At 28.9% G+C, this 18,911-nt stretch overlaps 1 protein-coding gene across 1 annotated transcript; it reads right to left on the bottom strand.

Moving 5' to 3' along the window:
- Positions 1 to 638: 638 nt before the first annotated feature.
- LOC100748677 (neurofibromin) lies at positions 639 to 16,077 on the bottom strand. The gene is made up of 19 exons (XM_003485410.4): positions 15,891 to 16,077; positions 12,400 to 12,724; positions 12,087 to 12,305; positions 11,197 to 11,884; positions 10,663 to 10,933; positions 10,196 to 10,573; positions 9,923 to 10,109; positions 9,440 to 9,481; positions 9,213 to 9,286; positions 8,086 to 8,957; positions 7,366 to 7,667; positions 6,683 to 7,244; positions 6,033 to 6,581; positions 5,735 to 5,929; positions 3,385 to 5,473; positions 2,851 to 2,991; positions 2,518 to 2,776; positions 2,333 to 2,448; positions 639 to 1,345 (listed from the first exon to the last, which is right to left on the bottom strand). Exons 1-19 carry the CDS (start codon positions 15,948 to 15,950, stop codon positions 1,211 to 1,213), a joined length of 7,464 nt encoding a protein of 2,487 aa, XP_003485458.2. The 5' UTR covers positions 15,951 to 16,077; the 3' UTR covers positions 639 to 1,210.
- Between the last annotated feature and the right edge of the window lie 2,834 nt (positions 16,078 to 18,911).

The following is an 18,911-nucleotide window of genomic DNA, read 5'->3' on the forward strand; positions in this document are numbered from 1 at the left end:
ATATATATATATTTAGTTACACACCTTTAACACGTTGACTATCACGCGTGTTTTCAAAGAAATCTCCGTCAGGCCACGCGTACAGTAGTACCAAGCGTTCTCTGCTAGGTGCTCCCATCGATATTTTAGTAACGTAAATCGCTCAAGTGGTGGTCTCAAGAATGATCTTTCGTTTCATTTGTTCGCAACATTAAAACCACTAGCTGTTGTTGAATATAATGAAGGAAAGTGTGATATAGATTATTCCGACCAAATGGTTTCTTATGCCACCACAATTAGAAAAGGAATCAAATGGTACAGAAAACTTGGCATTTAATTCTTTTTGGGAATTTCGCTTTGACGGTTTACAAAATTGCAACAAGAAAATATATAAATATTAGAATATTTTGACAATTATTAGTTGCAAAATTAGTAGGGTTGTCTGAAAATACAAAAAATCCTTGTCTTCGACGGAGTCAGCATAATATCGCCGTTCGGAAAAATAATTCCGGAAGAAGCATTAGACGCGCATGCAAACTATGTTATGCAAATAAAAGACGTCGAATGGACCGAACAAAGGCACAAAAGAATTTGAAGAAAACAACAACTTATTGTTCAAATTATCCCGACCAACCTCAGCTATGTGTAGAATGCTTTAAAGTTTTACATTCTAAATAATTTTTTTAATAAACCATTTTCGTATTATTTTTATAACAATTCAACAGTTTTATTATTATGGAATATCTTTTCAAATATCAACGACGATCCTTCGCAAGTAGTGAAATAAGCGACACCCGATTATGGGTGTTCGCAAGTAGTCAAATAAGCGACACTCGAGTATGGGTTACGCGGCCTGACCAGAAACTTTGCTAACACCCGAATATGGGTGTCGTGGCAGTCAACGTGTTAAAAAAGCTATATAATTTACTTACAAAATAATAATCTTTTCTTGTTTAACGAATAATCAATTTCTTGTCTTAAAATGTATAATATATAAGTAAATAGTAGTAAATTTCAGCAAAAAACAATTCATTTATAGATAACTGTTATTGTAATATTTAAAACAAAAGTAATAAAAACAATCTACTGAAAAGTACATTTTCTTGGTTGTGATTATCATTATCCTGAACAAATTTTAAATAAAACATGGATACTGTAATACATAATGCATTATAAAATAAATAATGCCTTTATAAATCATTTTTACATGTTTTGTAAAATGTAATCGTACTTAATAAATAAAACATACCTGATGAGTTGAATATTGTTTTTGTTGTCTAGCTTGAGTGAGCGCAGACTGATCAAGAAGATCCCATGATTTTTGTCGACGATTAGTAGGATTACTTGATGTTGCATTAAACGTATCCTGCATCATAATATTTAATTTATCAAAATCACTTCTTTAATATTCTGATATTAAATGTACGATACATGTACACATTTATTTGAAATTTGAAAAAGTTAATGCCATTTTATGAAAAAAATTAGGATATTTCGTATACGGAGTGTCTCAATTTTAAACGATCAGACTCATTAGTTTCTTCTATAAGTAAAAACAAGAAAAAATTATTATATAAACATAGGATTGAGTTTGTTACTCTCCGAATTTAATACTTATTTTGCTTCAGATAACTGAACGCATCACGAATCGGTTCTTATTTCGAATCAATTCTTGTACGATACACTTTTCTTGTTGACTATAGATAGTGCAAAATCTGACAATCTCGCTGGTCGAACAATGTGTCCTCTTCGATGAATCCGTTTTTCATAATAATATTCATCTACTGCCTTTAGATTTCATATTTCTTGTGTAACATTTTTTTAAAATGTTTGTAGACCTATGTTTATATAATATTCTTTTCTTATTTCTACTCATAAAATAAACTGTGAAGTTTGATCATTTAATACTTAGACACCCTATATACTTCTATGTATACAGAACAGACAAAACAAATTACGATGTGAAAATAACTTTAAAATTGTAATTAACAACAAATTATGTATAACTGCATCAAATTAACAAAATTCTTGTAAATTCTTTCACACAAGCCATTTTTTACGCACGATCTAACAGTAGACAATATATCATTAATAATAAGCAAAAAAAGATTAGAAAAGCAAATTTTCCAATTATCTTTAAATAACAAGATATCATTTCGTTATACGAGAAATATATAAACTGTTTTTCGTTCTTTTACTTTGAAATTAAGTTCAAATACGTATTAGTAAAAATAATTCCGATTAATGCGCAATTAAATGACATTTATGGTCATAAATAATGCATGTCTTGAATACTTTCTATTTAAAATTTAGAATATGGTTTTAATATGAAAAAATTCTAAGAATAACTTACTGTACTGTGTGGAAGCAAAATATCAAGGTAATCTGTGCTACCAGATTCTACGGTTTTGGTCACAGCATGTCTAATATGACATCGACTCCGCACTTCCTCAGATACAGATACTAACGCTAATTAGATATAAATATATAATAATTAGTAATTTCAATTCATAAATAGAAAATTTTACATAAACTTACCAGACAAGTATGCCACACTTTCTGGTGTGACTTCAAATTTGTCTCTTCTAAATGGTTTAGCAACAATACCTAACAGCATAGTCAATACTCTGGCTGTTCTTGTAACAGTGGTAGGTGTAGGATGTCTGTATCCTTTTAATAGATGACCAACCAAAGCAAAATGAAAATTTGATTTGAACGAAAGTCCCACAGCATTATCTAATTGTTTAAAGTGCCATTCTAAAGGTTCTCGTGTTGACATCATAACTTGCTTCAAGGTCTGAAGTATTTATGCAATTTATAATAAAGATGAACACATAATATGATTATCTAATACAATACAGAAATCTTTACTTTGTCATCAAAAGTTCCTTGAGAATCCAAAGTGTGTAAATTTTGCTCGAGGAGTGCTAAACCACAGGCATATAAAGAAGCTTCGTCTAATTGAAGAATTGATGTTGCAACCCAAAATAAATATCGATGTATGGGAGATTCCTTGAAAATATGGAAATATATAAATATATATTATAATAATATATATTATTAAATATAAATATATATATAGATTAGATATTAATATAAATAATTAATTTAATTAAATTAATTAAAATTCCAACAACTTCACTGTTGTAAAGTTATGAAATTATTATGTTAATGATACTTATTAGTAATTATTACCGAACTTTATGATAATAGAATAAACTTTAATTTGTATAATATAAATATAAGATTTAACTCTAATAATATATTAAAGGCATAATTTGCACTAACATCATGTTCCTTGAAATATATTGATATGTAACAATAAACAAATTAATTAATCAAAACGTAATTAATAAATAATTAATAATAAATTAATAATAAATAATAAACTAATACATAACTTACAGATCTAAGCAAAGGTTGTAATCGAGTGAGGCACATAATGATTGCTTCCAACAAAGTGATATCGTTAAAACTCTCGAGTGCTTTTACTAATATCCTTAGTAACTGTTTCATATCTTGATCAGTTATGCTTTTACTAATACATCCGAAAACAATCAAAGCTCGAGGTTGAAGAGCGGGATTAAAGCAAAAAGCAAAATTCCTTGCTAAAGAAGTCCAAGTTTTTAACCAATCACAGTGTGGTATGTCCCGCATACAAGCTTCCATAATTTCAAGAAGAGCATCAGTAATAATTTCTAAACTGGTTAGTGAAAGTCTTTCTTTATCGTGTGTTCCTGTAACGCTACGCTCGTTGCTAAACCATTTTTCATTCGAATGTCTATAACTAGATCTAAATGCTGTACCCGCAGCAGATTTCACTTCGCTAATTCCAAAAAGTAAATAAAATTTTGGAAGAGAAAATTCATCTAAACTCATCCGTAATATTCGATAAGTATCTTCTGAAAAGGAAGGTGAACTACAGGTGCATAACGAATGAATACTATTAATGACCAAACCATGAGTAGAAGCGCGCATACTCAGACTTCCAGAGCAAACTAGAAATGTCACTGTATGAAACAAATATGGTAGATGTTTTCCTACGTCCAAGCAGTTATTAAAAGATAGCATTAATAAATATCTTGCTAGAATAGCAATGTCATTCCATCTTGTATGTCGTTCTAATAATGGTGTTGGAGAAGTACAAGTTTTATCGACAACTCGACAAAGTCTTCCTATTACTTTCTTTGCCACTAATTGAACATTTCCAGAAGCCAAAGCTACGGCGGTATCTGCCATAATTTCAACTGTAGGAGAACCAAGTCCAAAACTGACACTACGTTGAATGAAATTATCCAAGACTGTATCTATTAAGTCGGGTAGTCTTCCGATTGTGCTCCATATTTTAGCTTGTATACTTGGATACATTTCCACTTCCTCAATAGTTAATGTAATTAATTTCTCTAAAATTTTTGTAACTTGTTTCTGACGTTTTCCTCCTTCGTCGTTTGGCTTGTAAAATCGTACAAGATTATTTAACCACGGAGTCATATATTCTAAACAAAGATGTTTTAACTCAATGCTTGACAATCTGAAACCTTGTATACATTCTTCTAAAAACTCCAGTGTAAGATGAGGATCATTTGCAGCCAAGGTTTCACTTAAGTGTTTAATAAATATAGTATTATTTGATGGTATGCAAAGTCCAGATGTTTCCAAGAGTTGTCCTTCTATTTTTAAATCAAATGTTGCAGTTAAAGCACACAGTTGATTGTATGCTGCTGTTCGTAAATTTGGATCCGAGCTACCAAGATTCAGTAACGCCATGTTTAATAATGTTCCAGGTACGTCTTTAGGTCTTATCTTTGGATGAATAGATACAGATTCCGGCTGTGATAATTCCCATCGATTTCTTATATGAATTATAGCCTGTACGATACTATCACAGTCTTGATGTATAAGAGATAATGGGCCAGTTTCATTTGAAATAGTCAATGTAAATTGATTGTCATCTACTAAACAAACTTCTTCTATTTCAGATGCATAATAAACATCATTTAAGAGAACGGAATGCGACAATACTTTGCATTTCTCCGCCGAGGTAATTTGTATCGCTGTTGGTCCAACTTTTACGGATACCTTAGTATCCCTATGACAAATTTTTAAAACGCTGTTAAAAACCTTTAAATCTTCATCAAGAGATAAAGTAGCTCCAGGCAATTTTTGTTGATCGACATCGATCACATCATTTAAACGACCCGGTCCATCTATGAAAACTACCTTTCTATTACCTTTTAACGGTGCCAAAATTCTATCGTGAAACTTTATATATTCTCTCACCCAGCTATTACAATTATAAATATATGCGGCATGAATATTTTCATAGGCAACTTTAGGCAATACATAAAACCATTTTTGTAGGAATTCAGCTCTAAATCGATTGTCTGAACATGCGTGAGTGAAATCAACAACCAATTCAAATGGAGAATGGCAGAATGGTTTTAGGGTAAGAATAACATGGTATATTAGCAAATCACCATTCGTATCGCCAATTCTATAAAAGAAATACAAACAAAATTACATTAGCACATAGTTATAAATCCAAATATACATACACAACCAAACATTTTTCATCAAGTTTCTCCTTATATGATTTTGTATAATATATAAATACTACATAAAAAATATATATAATATATAAGGTAATAATTTAACGAAATAATAATTCTTAATGTCTAATAAAAAAAAGTCCTTATTAATCAAATTAATGCTCATATCTGTAACATATACATTAACAAATTTATAAGGTACATACTTGTAACGTCTAGCAATATAATAAAACACTGGATACCCTTGTTTACTAGTTCCTGCTTGATAGAATATATTTAAATTCTTGATACTCTTAAATTCTTCATTTTCATGCATATTATGTTTTACCATAATTTCCTCAAAATTAGTTGAAGACATATCAATGTTTGACCATCGAGCGTAAGACGATGAAAAAAGTAAGCTATTAAATAAATACACTTAAATATACATATGAAAATTGCATAAATAGCATTCTTAACAATGATTTGTATAATAAAAGAAATGTATTTAATATTGTTACTTACTGTGAATCTATTGGTTTATGTTCTGGAGGACCAAGATAAGCCAATAATGTAGCCATTTTATCAAAAGGTCTTCTACCTACTGCTTTATGGTCCCGACTGCTACTAAGATAATCGCCAATTCGTTCTTGATGATTCCAAAGCAATCTATGTAATGCTAGAACATTGGCATCCGACACAAATGACATCGGATGATTAGCTTGATCGACCGTTTCACAATCTGATGCTATCTGTATAAAAAATCTTCTTCCAATTTCGAAATGTGCACGTAAGAAGTCATTAAATGGTAACATGTGTTGTTCTTTGCTAAATTCTACATGGTTTGCGATATTTTGAAGAATTTTAGACATTAACATAAGACCTCTCTTAATGTGCGGAGGTACGGGCTTATTTACAATACCCATTTCTTGAGGTGATACAATAGCTGGATTAATAAATCGCAGAAATATTACAGTTCCAACAGCTCCAATATTATTTTGTGGACACTGTGGAAATCTCTTGCTGAGTACCTGATATAAACAATGACACATAGACCGCAATTGTGGTGGAAACCTGTGAAAATACAATGAAACTAATATAATGTCAATTAATAGCTAAATTTTTTTAAGAAATGATTTATATTAATATTAACTATACAATTTCTAATAACTTACCGATCAGCTGATGATACTATAGCATCAAATACTTTTTGAGTTAATGCAATCAAATTACGACCATTCTTTTCTATATCTTCATTAGCATCTATTCTGGCGCTATCAACTTCAAAACCAGTAGTGGGATCATCTAATAGAGGAGTAATTAAAGGTTCTAATAAATTTTGTAAATAACTGGCACCATAAATTTTAAAACAAAATGCCATAATTTTGCTTCCAAGACTGTTTCCACGAAATAATGTTTGCATACAATCAGAAACTTCAACTTCGCGATAAAACATATTCCATAAGAGAGAAGATAACAAGTGCTTAGCATCAAATAATGTTACAAAAACTCGTGCTAATTCGTCCATTTGATTCGTTGTTACTACATTAGCTAAGGCCATTGCGATAGGTAATTCTCCTTTGTCACTAATCATTGTAACAAGTTGAACCAATTGCTCAAACCTATCAGCTAATACTGTTTCTGCTAATGTATCAAATTCCGTTCCTTGTTGAAGAATTTTGGTGAGAACTTCCATAAATGCTGCCCGTGTTTGTAAATCTGGATTGTAACCCAAACCTATAAATATAAAAACTTTAAAATTATAAAAAATTGCAAAAGTCGGTGGAACATTTAATATAATGTTTAATGTTATATCAATAACATCAATAATATCAATGTCACGAATAATTTTGCTCACTTAGAGAATGCATTAATCCACTATCAATATTTGCGCTGAGAAGATTACTCATTGCTTGTATAGTAGCGTTGCGTAAAGTAGATAATTTGCCACTACTTAAACATGGTTGTTGAGATACTATTTCTTTTTCTTCACCAGTTACTTCGTTGCAGTCGTTTAACAAATTCATGAAGAGAGTAAAATATTTTAAGAACAACTGAGATTTTGCCTCCATTAAATCACCGCGATCGGATTCTTCGGGTTGAAGAGGTAGGCCTCGTAGCAATGCTCCGACCGCTTCCATGCATGCTTGATCTAAATCTCTAAAAAATCAAATAAAACAAACATATTTGATATATACGTATAATTCATTATATTAGACAGAGACTTAATATAATATTATAATAAGATTATACCAAATACTTGATATAAGTTAATACAGATATTTAATTTTTTTAATAAACAATAAAACTGCATTTGCAATAAATTAAATGCACTGAAAATATATGCATGGTTAATTTTTGAATATTAATTCTTAATTAATTATTTAATCATTTCTATATGTTTCAATAATATTGCTTTCTTATTCAACTATAAAGAATCAATAGGTATTTTATAAAATATTAATAGGTATTTTATCTACACTGTACATGTGATAATATATAATTAAATAGTTATTAAATTAAGCAAAAAGGAAAATATTTAATATAAATATATTTCATAGAAAAAAGTCATCTATACCGTGTGTAAACAGTCAAGTCTCCACTACTAGATGGAGTAATTTGATGAGTAGCACCCATCACCCAATCAGTTAAATATTCGACAAGTTTATTTCTAAATTTCATTTCTTGTCGGAATGCCAAGTCATCTCGTCTTTTCATCATTGCTTCGACTAGCAGACACAATTTTGTTTTGATAAGAATAGAATGTTTAGTCATGTCCAAATGTCTAACATATCTGACAATTGCTAACATCATTCCTTCTATGCTAGTCATTCCAAGATATTCAGAAGGTTGATCTGTTTTAGAATCTAGGATATTCTTCATTATGAATATTATATGCTCAATGAATTGCGTATTACCTTCCATTACTATAACTTGTCCTTGTTGATTAAAAAATTTTTCGACTATACTTTTAATCTGATCAAAAAGAATTGGATATAGCGCAGGACTCATTTCATGCCCAACCAATTCTTTTACATGTTTCTGAATTTGATTGCCAAATTTTTCATTGTTACAAATTAATAGGCGTAATAAATTATAAACAAATTGTGTACAATATTGCACTTCCTGACTTGGATTTGATAAACAAGGTGTAGGTTCTTGTTGTTTTGCACTCCTTTTTGGTTCTGAATTTGGTGGTATTCCTGACAATGATCTATTTGGAGAACGTTTCTGTAAACATACTCCACCCAAAGCACAAAGAAATCCTGTCATATTAGCCCACTCATTAATTTGTTCTTCTAATTCATGTTCTGAATTTTGGTGTGATGCTCTTCGCTTCCCTGTACTTCGATGAAATGATTCTATCTGACTATCTTCTGTTTTAGATTTGGGATAAGTCACTAACTGCCGCGAAGTTATTTCCCAATTTCTAAATGTTTCTTCCCAAGCCTAACAAGAAGAAGGAAACTTTATGAGTATATTATCTTTTTCCTCATTAAAGGAACATTAAATAAATAAATTTTGTAAAATTATTTATAATAACAAGTTACATTTACACCATGTTATATTATCTTTAAAATAATGTAACTTGCATATTTTTCTTTGAAAAATAATTCTTAAATTAAAATATTACTATTGTTAATATAATAATATATACAGTATATATGTATATATCCATTATATATATTATATGTATATACATACAGGTTGTATGCCATTTACACAGTGTTCTATTTTCCTCAATAAGACCATAATTCTTTCTTGTAAAGCAGCACGTCCTAAAAAAGATATAATATGCTTGTGAAATGCACTAATGTTAATCACAAAACAATTAGTCTACTATTGCATATAATAATTAGAATAGTAAAGAAAAATAAAACGATCTTAGTCCTGTATACATGTATGCGAATAATATTTTGAATTGCACTTACCATAATTATGATCACGATAGCATAGCTTACTTTCCCCGCTGGCTGTTATGGTAACAAGGTCTTTAATACTCTACTGCAGCCATATAAGGGTTATACTAATCAAAATACAAAGTGAATTCAAAAATTCATGAATGAATGTTTGAATTCAAGTAAAATCATTGTTAGTAGGTACCCGAACCGAAACTAGTTTAAAAAAGATACTATTTTATGTTAATCTCTCTATTTAAAGATTTTTAGTAAAAGTACATATCAGTAGTATTATGATTTTACATAAAATATATTCATGTAGAAGTAAATAAAATATTATAAAATAATTTAAAAAATAGAAATATTCCCTTTATATACAAGTATGATAAAACAAAATTAAGATTGTAATGTCATTTTACACTTATTTCTCGGTTCGAATTTCTACTTCAACTTTGGAATATATGGTATTTAATATGAAGGATAAATTGAAATAATATTTTGGATATTTAAACTCACCAGTGATTAACACAGTAGAAGCTTGTGCTAATTCAAGATATAAGTGATAGTTTGGAAGTAAACAAGTTACTGCTACTTCATCACTACCACAACGAATTTCTGCTTCTTCGCAAAGCAATGCAAAACAAGACATTGATACTAAAACTGCTTCCATATTTATACTCCACAAATACATAAAAAATACAACCTGAAAAATAAAAAACAATAAATTAAAAAACAAATATAACAATATTAAAAAAAAAGTTCTGTAATATATTGTAAATCTAAACAAACCTCAAGTTTAATATGTGCTTGCTTACAAACAGCAATCTGACTACCCACATTAGCATAATCTTTATTTTGTGCCAGAAAAGCATTTCTACAAATTAATATTTCTCTAAGCCATTTTAATATACAAGTATAATTAACGATTTGGTGCTGAATCAATTTTTGGGAAATTGAGAACAGAACTTGTGAACTAACATCCCAAAAGGTATTCATTGGTGCTTCTGGATTCCATGCTTTTATTTTATCTGGATGATGTAATACCAATAATGCTTCCATTGCTTCATAAGCAATGTCTGACATTGTTGGTTGATGAACTAATGAAACTAAACCATTAATTAATTCTAAAGTTGAACTTTGAATTTCATGACCAGCTTTTCCCTGATTCTGTAAAATAAATAACACATATATATATACATACATGTATAAGGATCTTTTTGCGAGTTAAAATTGGGATTTTTATATAAAGTATTTACATTCAACAATAACATAGGATCAGCATGAATAAGTTTCACCATCCATAAAAGTAAATTTCTATAACTCGATACTTCTTCTCCACGGTCTCTGTACTTATTTTGTTCTTTACCTTTAAGTGTTAAACTTTGAATCATTCGTAATGGTGTATGTGATATGCAACTCTGTGTGACTTTATTTAAAATATCAATAAACATATTTCTAAGTTCTGCACTACGAGAATACAGAAGATCTATTTGAGGCCACCATGGCAGTCTTGGTTGAGTTACGATTCTAAAATAAAAATTATTGATACCACATTAATATTATCAAAAAAATTACTTATTTCATTTAAAATAATGATAACAAAATTCTTTTTCAGAACATTACAATTATAAATCAAAAATTTATCATCACATGTTTAAATTTTTAACTAACAAATTATTCTCTTGAATTTCATGAAGTATACTTTTTGGTTATAACATGTAATGTATAATTTTATATTTGCAACAAAATATGATTCAATTATGAATGAACAAAAGTATTTCTTTTCTTACTTGTATAATGAGCTAACCAAGACAAACTGGTACGTCGATGGATAATTCAGATTCAAGCAGACTTTAAGTACTTCGTTGTTATGAGGTTTAATGCGAAAGAAGCTAACAAAACAGTCTATCATTAGATCGATGTCTTGGGCAACGTAGCTTTGACCACGAGAAAATACTTTCCCTGGATTAAAAAGTAGAGCCATCAAATCACTCATAACATGTCGAACAAGTATAAAGATAACATTATTTGAATCCAGATTGTTAATGTAAGTAGATGCTTTACAAAGTTTGATACAAGTAACTGCTGCAGCTTCTACTAGTTGCCTACTAGAACTACCATGCATTCCTAGGCCTTTTTTAATACTGTCAATAAATTGCTTTTTCTTTGAATGTCTTGATGAACAGAGAGTACTAAAATCGGCATTAACTATTTCCTCCAAAACTTTTGGTGAAAGTATTAGAAGCATAATTTGTAAAGGCCAGACAGCTGCAGCTCTTCCTTTTTTATTGTCTGCAAATGTATCAAGAATGTCAAATAGTTCTTCACATGCTTTTCCAAGATCTTCATTTGGTTCTTTTTGAATTTCAGCAAATTCATAAGAATAAGTATCCATCCAATTCCATATTGCTTTCTCCAAAGAATTCATAAGAACTATGTGAGCTGACTTTTTAAGCTGTCTAAATTTTTGAACTGCTTCTGCAATAATAATGACAGTATGAATAGTTATATATATATATATAAAATATATATATATATATAATATAATAAATATATATATATATATATACACACACATATATATGTAATATATTCTACATAATCTGATAAAAAACATTTCATATATACAATAATATATACAAGTGTATGTAATAACTGAATAATAAGTATGATAAACTACCATTTAAAAGTTTCGTTAACCTATATACATCCACGTTAATATGCTGAATTAATTCAATATCACTATAGTCAGCAGTTTCGTCTCCACATTTTGCCAATTCTTGAAGTCTGGATGATATTCTGTTAAATACAGCATTAAAGAAATTTAAACTTAGTGCAAACAAAACCTTGCTAGCTAAATTTTTTAAGTGAGCATTTTGTGGATTATCGTTTGGTATATCTAAAAATAATATTGTTATTTACGTTTTTAAATCTCATTATAAGTAATATCTGCACACAAACATTTATGTTAATAATACTGGAAACATAATTACCTATAAATTGACATATCTCTTTAAGCAAAAACTTTACATTCATAGCTTCATCAAATTTAGCTGTATCTTTTGGTTGATTTGCAAGACACTTTTCCAAGGTATCCAAAATAATGGTAATAGATTCATAACACTGCCGATCTTGATCTGTACTATGAAATATACGTTGACCCCCAATAGATGGCACCATTTCATTAACATTCTGAAGTATTTTGGTAAGGCTGGATATTACAAGAGAGAAACGGTATCGAGAAATTTGTATTAGACATTTTTTGTTTCTTTCTTCGTTCATACGAGAGTGGGTGGTCTGACAACTGTGACACGGCAACTATGAACAAAAAGTAAGAAATTTAGTATTAGATTTTAGATATATGACTGTATGTGAAATTATAGAAATTATCAATTTCTATTTATAATAATTTGTTATTTATATATTTTTATTAATTAAAAATTAAATGTATCAGAAATATAATAAATTTGTACACATGTATCATTATATTACACCTTATCTATTAGTTTAAATGACATTACTAGTGTAGTATATGTACAAAATGTAAAATGCAAATTAGTAAATTTAATAACACTCATGAGTTTTAGATACAGAATATTAAAATATAAAATATTGGCATAACTAAATAGTATATAAACCTCCCCTTTTTCTCTTTTCTTCATTTTCTCACGCATACATATGTACATATGTATTTATTTGATAAATCATAAAATTTATTATCATATAAAAAATATGTTCAAAAGATATTTTTTAAAATTATTATCCAAACAAATAATCATTAGCAATGAATAATAAATAATTAATTGCCTTTATTATCTCTAATAAAATTGCACAAATACAGATGAAGTAAAATTGTATGTGATTGATAGTGGTACAGAAAATTTGTCGATATTTATCGATAGAATATTAAATACAAAATACAAGTATATCTGTACCTATATTAAAAGAACAAGATATTAAACAAGATATAGAAGAATTAGACTTGTTACTACATTTTTATCTCCAGCAAGATAATGATCTAGGGAATATTGTTGCAATTGTAATACATCTCTCACCTTACATATTTCAGAGCCCAAATACTAATCCTATTGAGAGTGTCTGGTATGAGATTAAATAATTGAGAAATAAAGAAAAAAGGTATTACTTTTAAAAAATGATAAATTTTATTGATATAAATATCTAAATAAAATTAATTCATAGTATATAACACGACTTGGAGGTATTATTGTCGCCAAAGATGATCTAAGCAAAAATATTAATGTAAATAAAGTAATATATAACAATAGTAAATAATAATACATATGTACATATATCTATTCAAATATTTTTGTAGGCTGCATTTGAAATAAATACGCTATAAATTTTGTATATGTCGTTGAATCATTTTCTAATTTTACTGATAAAATTTTGAGACCTTTCTCTTGCTATACGTATATGTGCATACATATCTTTATACATATACATATAATTATATTGAACACTGTTTAGTGAACATCATTCTGTTCACTATAACATAGATTTCACTTGTTAAAAGGTGCAAATATAAGTGTTGGCATACTTTTGCGAGTCAGTTAAAGTGCGTTGAAGTATACCATAGATTCAAATTTTTCAATAAGCCATGCGCGATGTGAATACAATTTTCATTCATGTATCCGTGACACGACGGATGCGATGTTGTGTAGGGTATAGGTATAGAGGGATTACGGGACGAGGAATAAAGCTCTATAATCTATAGGGTATCCCTAACTCAATCTTAAACTTCTTTTGCATGAAATATTGAATTTCATTATGTAATAAATTGTTTGCACAATCATAAATAATAAAATTGCTCATGTAAACGGTATACGTAAAATTACATCATATTTATAGAATATAATCTTTCAACTGGTTCAAAAAAACTAACGAGAGCTAGAAAAAAGAAATAAAATTAATCTCTATTTTGTAAATGTATTTTAGCTTATTAACTTCGAGTGATAGGGATGACCTGAATTTTCATTGTCATCGGATATTGATCCGAACAATTTTCTAAATATTCATAAAATAAAAATTCGATTGTTCTAAAATTGCAAGCATACATATACTTAATATAATATATGATAAATAAATAAATAAATAAATCAGTATATATATATAGCATAGTTCTGCAATTTATTTATTTTGATAATAATAAAATAATAGTCAACAAATTATTGAAATAGTAGATGAATTTTAGAACACCCTATATGTATCTTAACTGAATGGGGTGGAGAGGAAAGGGAGGAGGGGGCGAAGGTCAAATCGTGGACTCCCCGGCGTGTAGAGGGAGGAGACCGCGAGAAAGCATCTTCCCATGAATGAACGAATCAACGAACAAATGAATGACAATGCATCCAGAAAAATAACGATACCAATCATTAATTATTACTCTAATAATAGGGATAATAATAGCGATTGAAATTTCTATATTAAATGTCACTTTATTTGCCGTGAAATCTGTGAGATTGATTTAGGGTCATTGCGTCATTTAAAATCTATTTTACATTTGTAGCAAATCCTAGAATACCTATGGAGAATGAGGTACAATCGCTACATTTCTAAAGCAGACGCTATCATTAAATAATATTTAAATACTGTGTAGAAAATATCTTTTATACTTTCCCCGCTAATAAAGGAGAAAAAATTAAGGGAAACAGAACAAATACGAAAATACATGCACATAAAAATCATAAACAACACAATTTTTAACTATTCCATTCGAAATTCTACCTAAACAATTGTTGGTCATGACCATTCACCATCGCTGATCCGTAGAAACATTGAATTGTTCTATACATAAATACATACCTTGCTTGGTCACATCGTGTCACGTCGTACAGAATATGGAAAGAATTGAATTTTTCTGGAGAAGCAGATGATTGTCAGAGTGTTGAAAAATGATATTTAGAAAAAATTTACTGATGTAAAAATTGCCAATTCAATATTATTTGTGTCACTCTATGCCTTAACTTTTTCACTCACCAATGAAAATTATGATTCTTGCATTTGGTTACCAGGAACTGCTACACACAAATCGTGTCAAATTTACATGAGCGATTAAATTGACCGTTGCCAGTCTTTCTAATAATCGTTAATTCAATAATTTCTCCTAATTTTAACTGCCATTTTTTCGATAGAGTTCATGAAAATGAGGAGCGTCAAAAAGCAATAAAACTAATATTAATTTTTTCTAAATGAATAATCTTCTAATGAAGCGAGAAATAGAAAAATAAAAGAAAAAAGAAGAAACTGAGAATAAGGACACCATACTGGAAGAGATTAAAAAAGAACACAAAAGTGAAAAGTAAATAGAGGAAAAGAGTGAGAAGCAATAAGAGAAAGCACCGGAAGAGGGTAGATAAGAAAGAGAGGAGTGTTGAAGGGGGAAGGGTGCACGAAGAGGGAAGACGAATAGAAGAAAAAAGGAATGCTAAACAGATTCGTAGTTCGAGTCACAGCTGAGATGTACCTGTTCCTCGAAACGTGTGATCAGCAAATTCGCCCATTCTTCCGGCTTTTGTGTGCCCATCGCCGTCCGATGTTCAGTGACGAGCTGTCATCACGTACGACGATTTACCAGTTCGTTACGTACATTCGACATCGGTACGTCGCCATTTACGAACGTCGACTGGCAAGGCAGGCAAGAGACGAGAGCACCGCAGCGGCTTGCTCTTTCTCTCCCGTTGGGGAGGGGCGCGGCGTGCCATGCGCCATGACTGTGACAGAGTCAAAGAATTATAGTGGGGTCTGGGACGAAGATGCTCGTAGATAGAACCGATACCGGCCGAAGTCACCCGACGACACAACATTCTCTTTTAAGCAACCAATCGTGTCACGGTCTTAGGGATGTATGACAAAATTTAAATACCCCCGTTATTCACATATATGAAATAACATATGTATGTATTTCTAAATTACTAACCGTCAATAGAGCTGATTGTCCCAATAAGGTTATATTTGTATTCATAGATCTATTTTATAATATATTAAAGATTATAAAGTATTGTATATTGATTTTTTAATTGAACTAAAATATTTTTTCTCTTTTACGATTTTAGTTTATGCTCACACTATTTCATATATTTTATAAAATATAACATTTCTTAGTCCTTACCCATTTGTTTATTGAGTGATAAATTCTTATTTTGATTATTAATAGCAGCTACAATTTGTTATAACACTAAAATTTATAATTTGCTAATCTCGAGTTACTATAAAAGATTTTATTACTAGATTTTTCAAATAGAATTTCCAAATAATTCTTTCAAACGTCTTTTCAGTATACTTTTGAACTACTGCTAATATAGTTACTTCTACTGTATCTTAATCATGTTATTCATAATCTTAGCATGATTTGGTATATGAGGTAATTAATCAGTCAAAAATTTAATCAAATTGTTCATAAAATATTTACACGTTTGTTAAGATAATTAATAGATTAGATAATTTTCTCTTAATTGCCAACATCTGAATGTTCTCTTTTCTCATAATATATTGTATGTATATTAAAAATATGGCTGATTAAAATTTGAAAGTTTAACTGTATCTTCTTAACTGCATTTATTTCTCTTTCCTTTTTGGATATGCTTAAGCACCATATTAAATATGGTGCTAGATATTCTATTTTTGTTCCACCGATGGGAAATGATTTTGATTCTATCATATATCAGTTTTAAGATTGTTTTAAGTACTGTCTATTTCCAATTTCATTTTTCTGAAACAAATTTCCAGTGTTAAGAACAACTTCTTCTTTATAGATTTTTCATGGAACTACAATTTAGTTGAAAATGTCCTAATGGTCACTGCAGACTACAATAATGTAACCGTTATTTAATACAACTATTTATATTTATATTACTAATAAAAGTTTTCTCTCTCTTACTCTCTCTTAACACTGTTAGCTGTATTAGTATATACTTATATTACATAGCTATAAAAAAAGTTTTAGGTATAAGTAAGAGTAAATGTATTGAAGTAAAAAGCAGAATCATTTAAAAGTGACATGTTATTAGGAGTGATTTAAATCATTTAACACAGAGGTACATATGTATGAATACGTTTTCGATTAAAGCATTTATTACTTATTAATGTATATTGATATATGTTTTAATGGAAATTGGAACTTACAAATAATTTAAAATGTACTATATAAAATCTCTAGCTTTCAATTTAATACTGGTTATTAATAATAATAGTACACAATGTAAATCATTTTTATTTCGTTAAATATTTATATACTCGCATATAGGTTAGTAATAAAACATGATGTGATATACAGTACATTATAAATTTATGTGATGTCTGTGCATTCACATAATTTATATTAAGTAAACGGTTACAAATATTTTCACGTAATGTACATGCTTTCATTTTATTTTGTTAAATTTTAATTTGAAATACAATCTGATTAAGATTGCAAATTGCATATTAAATCTGAAATCCAACTTTAATAGCTACATTTCTATATATGTATATGAGAACTTTTCAAACAATTTATTTGCACATTTAGATAAATAAAATACAATATTGTCAGTCTTTTTCAAATAATGTATCATAAATGAGTAATATAAAAAATGTGCAACTTTACTTTTGACATGTATGTAAATATCCTATCGTATATTTTACATATCATTTCTACTTACTTCCTAGAGTATGTTTTATGTTGTCTTGCACAAAATGGTAATTAAATTTAATAATCTCATGGTTATCCATGAACAATAATTTATCATTAGATTACTTTTAATTAAACTCGATATTATTATCATAAGAAATACAAATCTTAATTTAATAATAATTAGATACTATATAAATATTTCCAAATTTTCAAATAAAATAATGATTTGACTGAATGCAAATATTAATTATTTTAAGAATCTAGATTATCTAGTGATCATTATATTGATGAAATAATAGTGTAATTATTTTTTTATATGGAGTGGTATATGAATTACGATTTTTGTGCTGATTCCGGCAATCGAACAGATTAATGTTTCAAACAAAAGTTCAATGGTATCAAACTTTAAAAGTGTAATTTTTTCATAAAAAGCAAGAATCGTTCTTTATTTTTCAAATAATACCATATATGTATTTTTTGACCATGTTTTTCAGTTACCAAAAAAGACGACTTTAATAACGTTGTTAAATATGTGAACATATATCATTTTAACTAGCTGATACTATAACAATATAATCTGTTTCTTATTTGTAGTATAAGTTGATTTTTAATTACATATAATAATATAATTTATTTGTTTGTATAAAATGTAATTTACAGCTTCATCGCCAATTCATTCATTTGTTTAGGAACATCGATATGTATTTACGATCAAGGTGTAGGTACTAATTTAGGAACAAATTAAGTTATTAGGATTAGATAATTAAAATGATACATGTTATTGCATCACTGATTTCGTTTTTTAACATAATGTGTTTAAGAATATGACAGGAAAGGTATATGGTGTTATTTAATAGAAATATAAGGATACCCCCC

The sequence above is a fragment of the Bombus impatiens genome, unplaced genomic scaffold (genome assembly GCF_000188095.3).
Source record: "Bombus impatiens unplaced genomic scaffold, BIMP_2.2 scf_0058, whole genome shotgun sequence".
Taxonomy (NCBI): domain Eukaryota; kingdom Metazoa; phylum Arthropoda; class Insecta; order Hymenoptera; family Apidae; genus Bombus; species Bombus impatiens.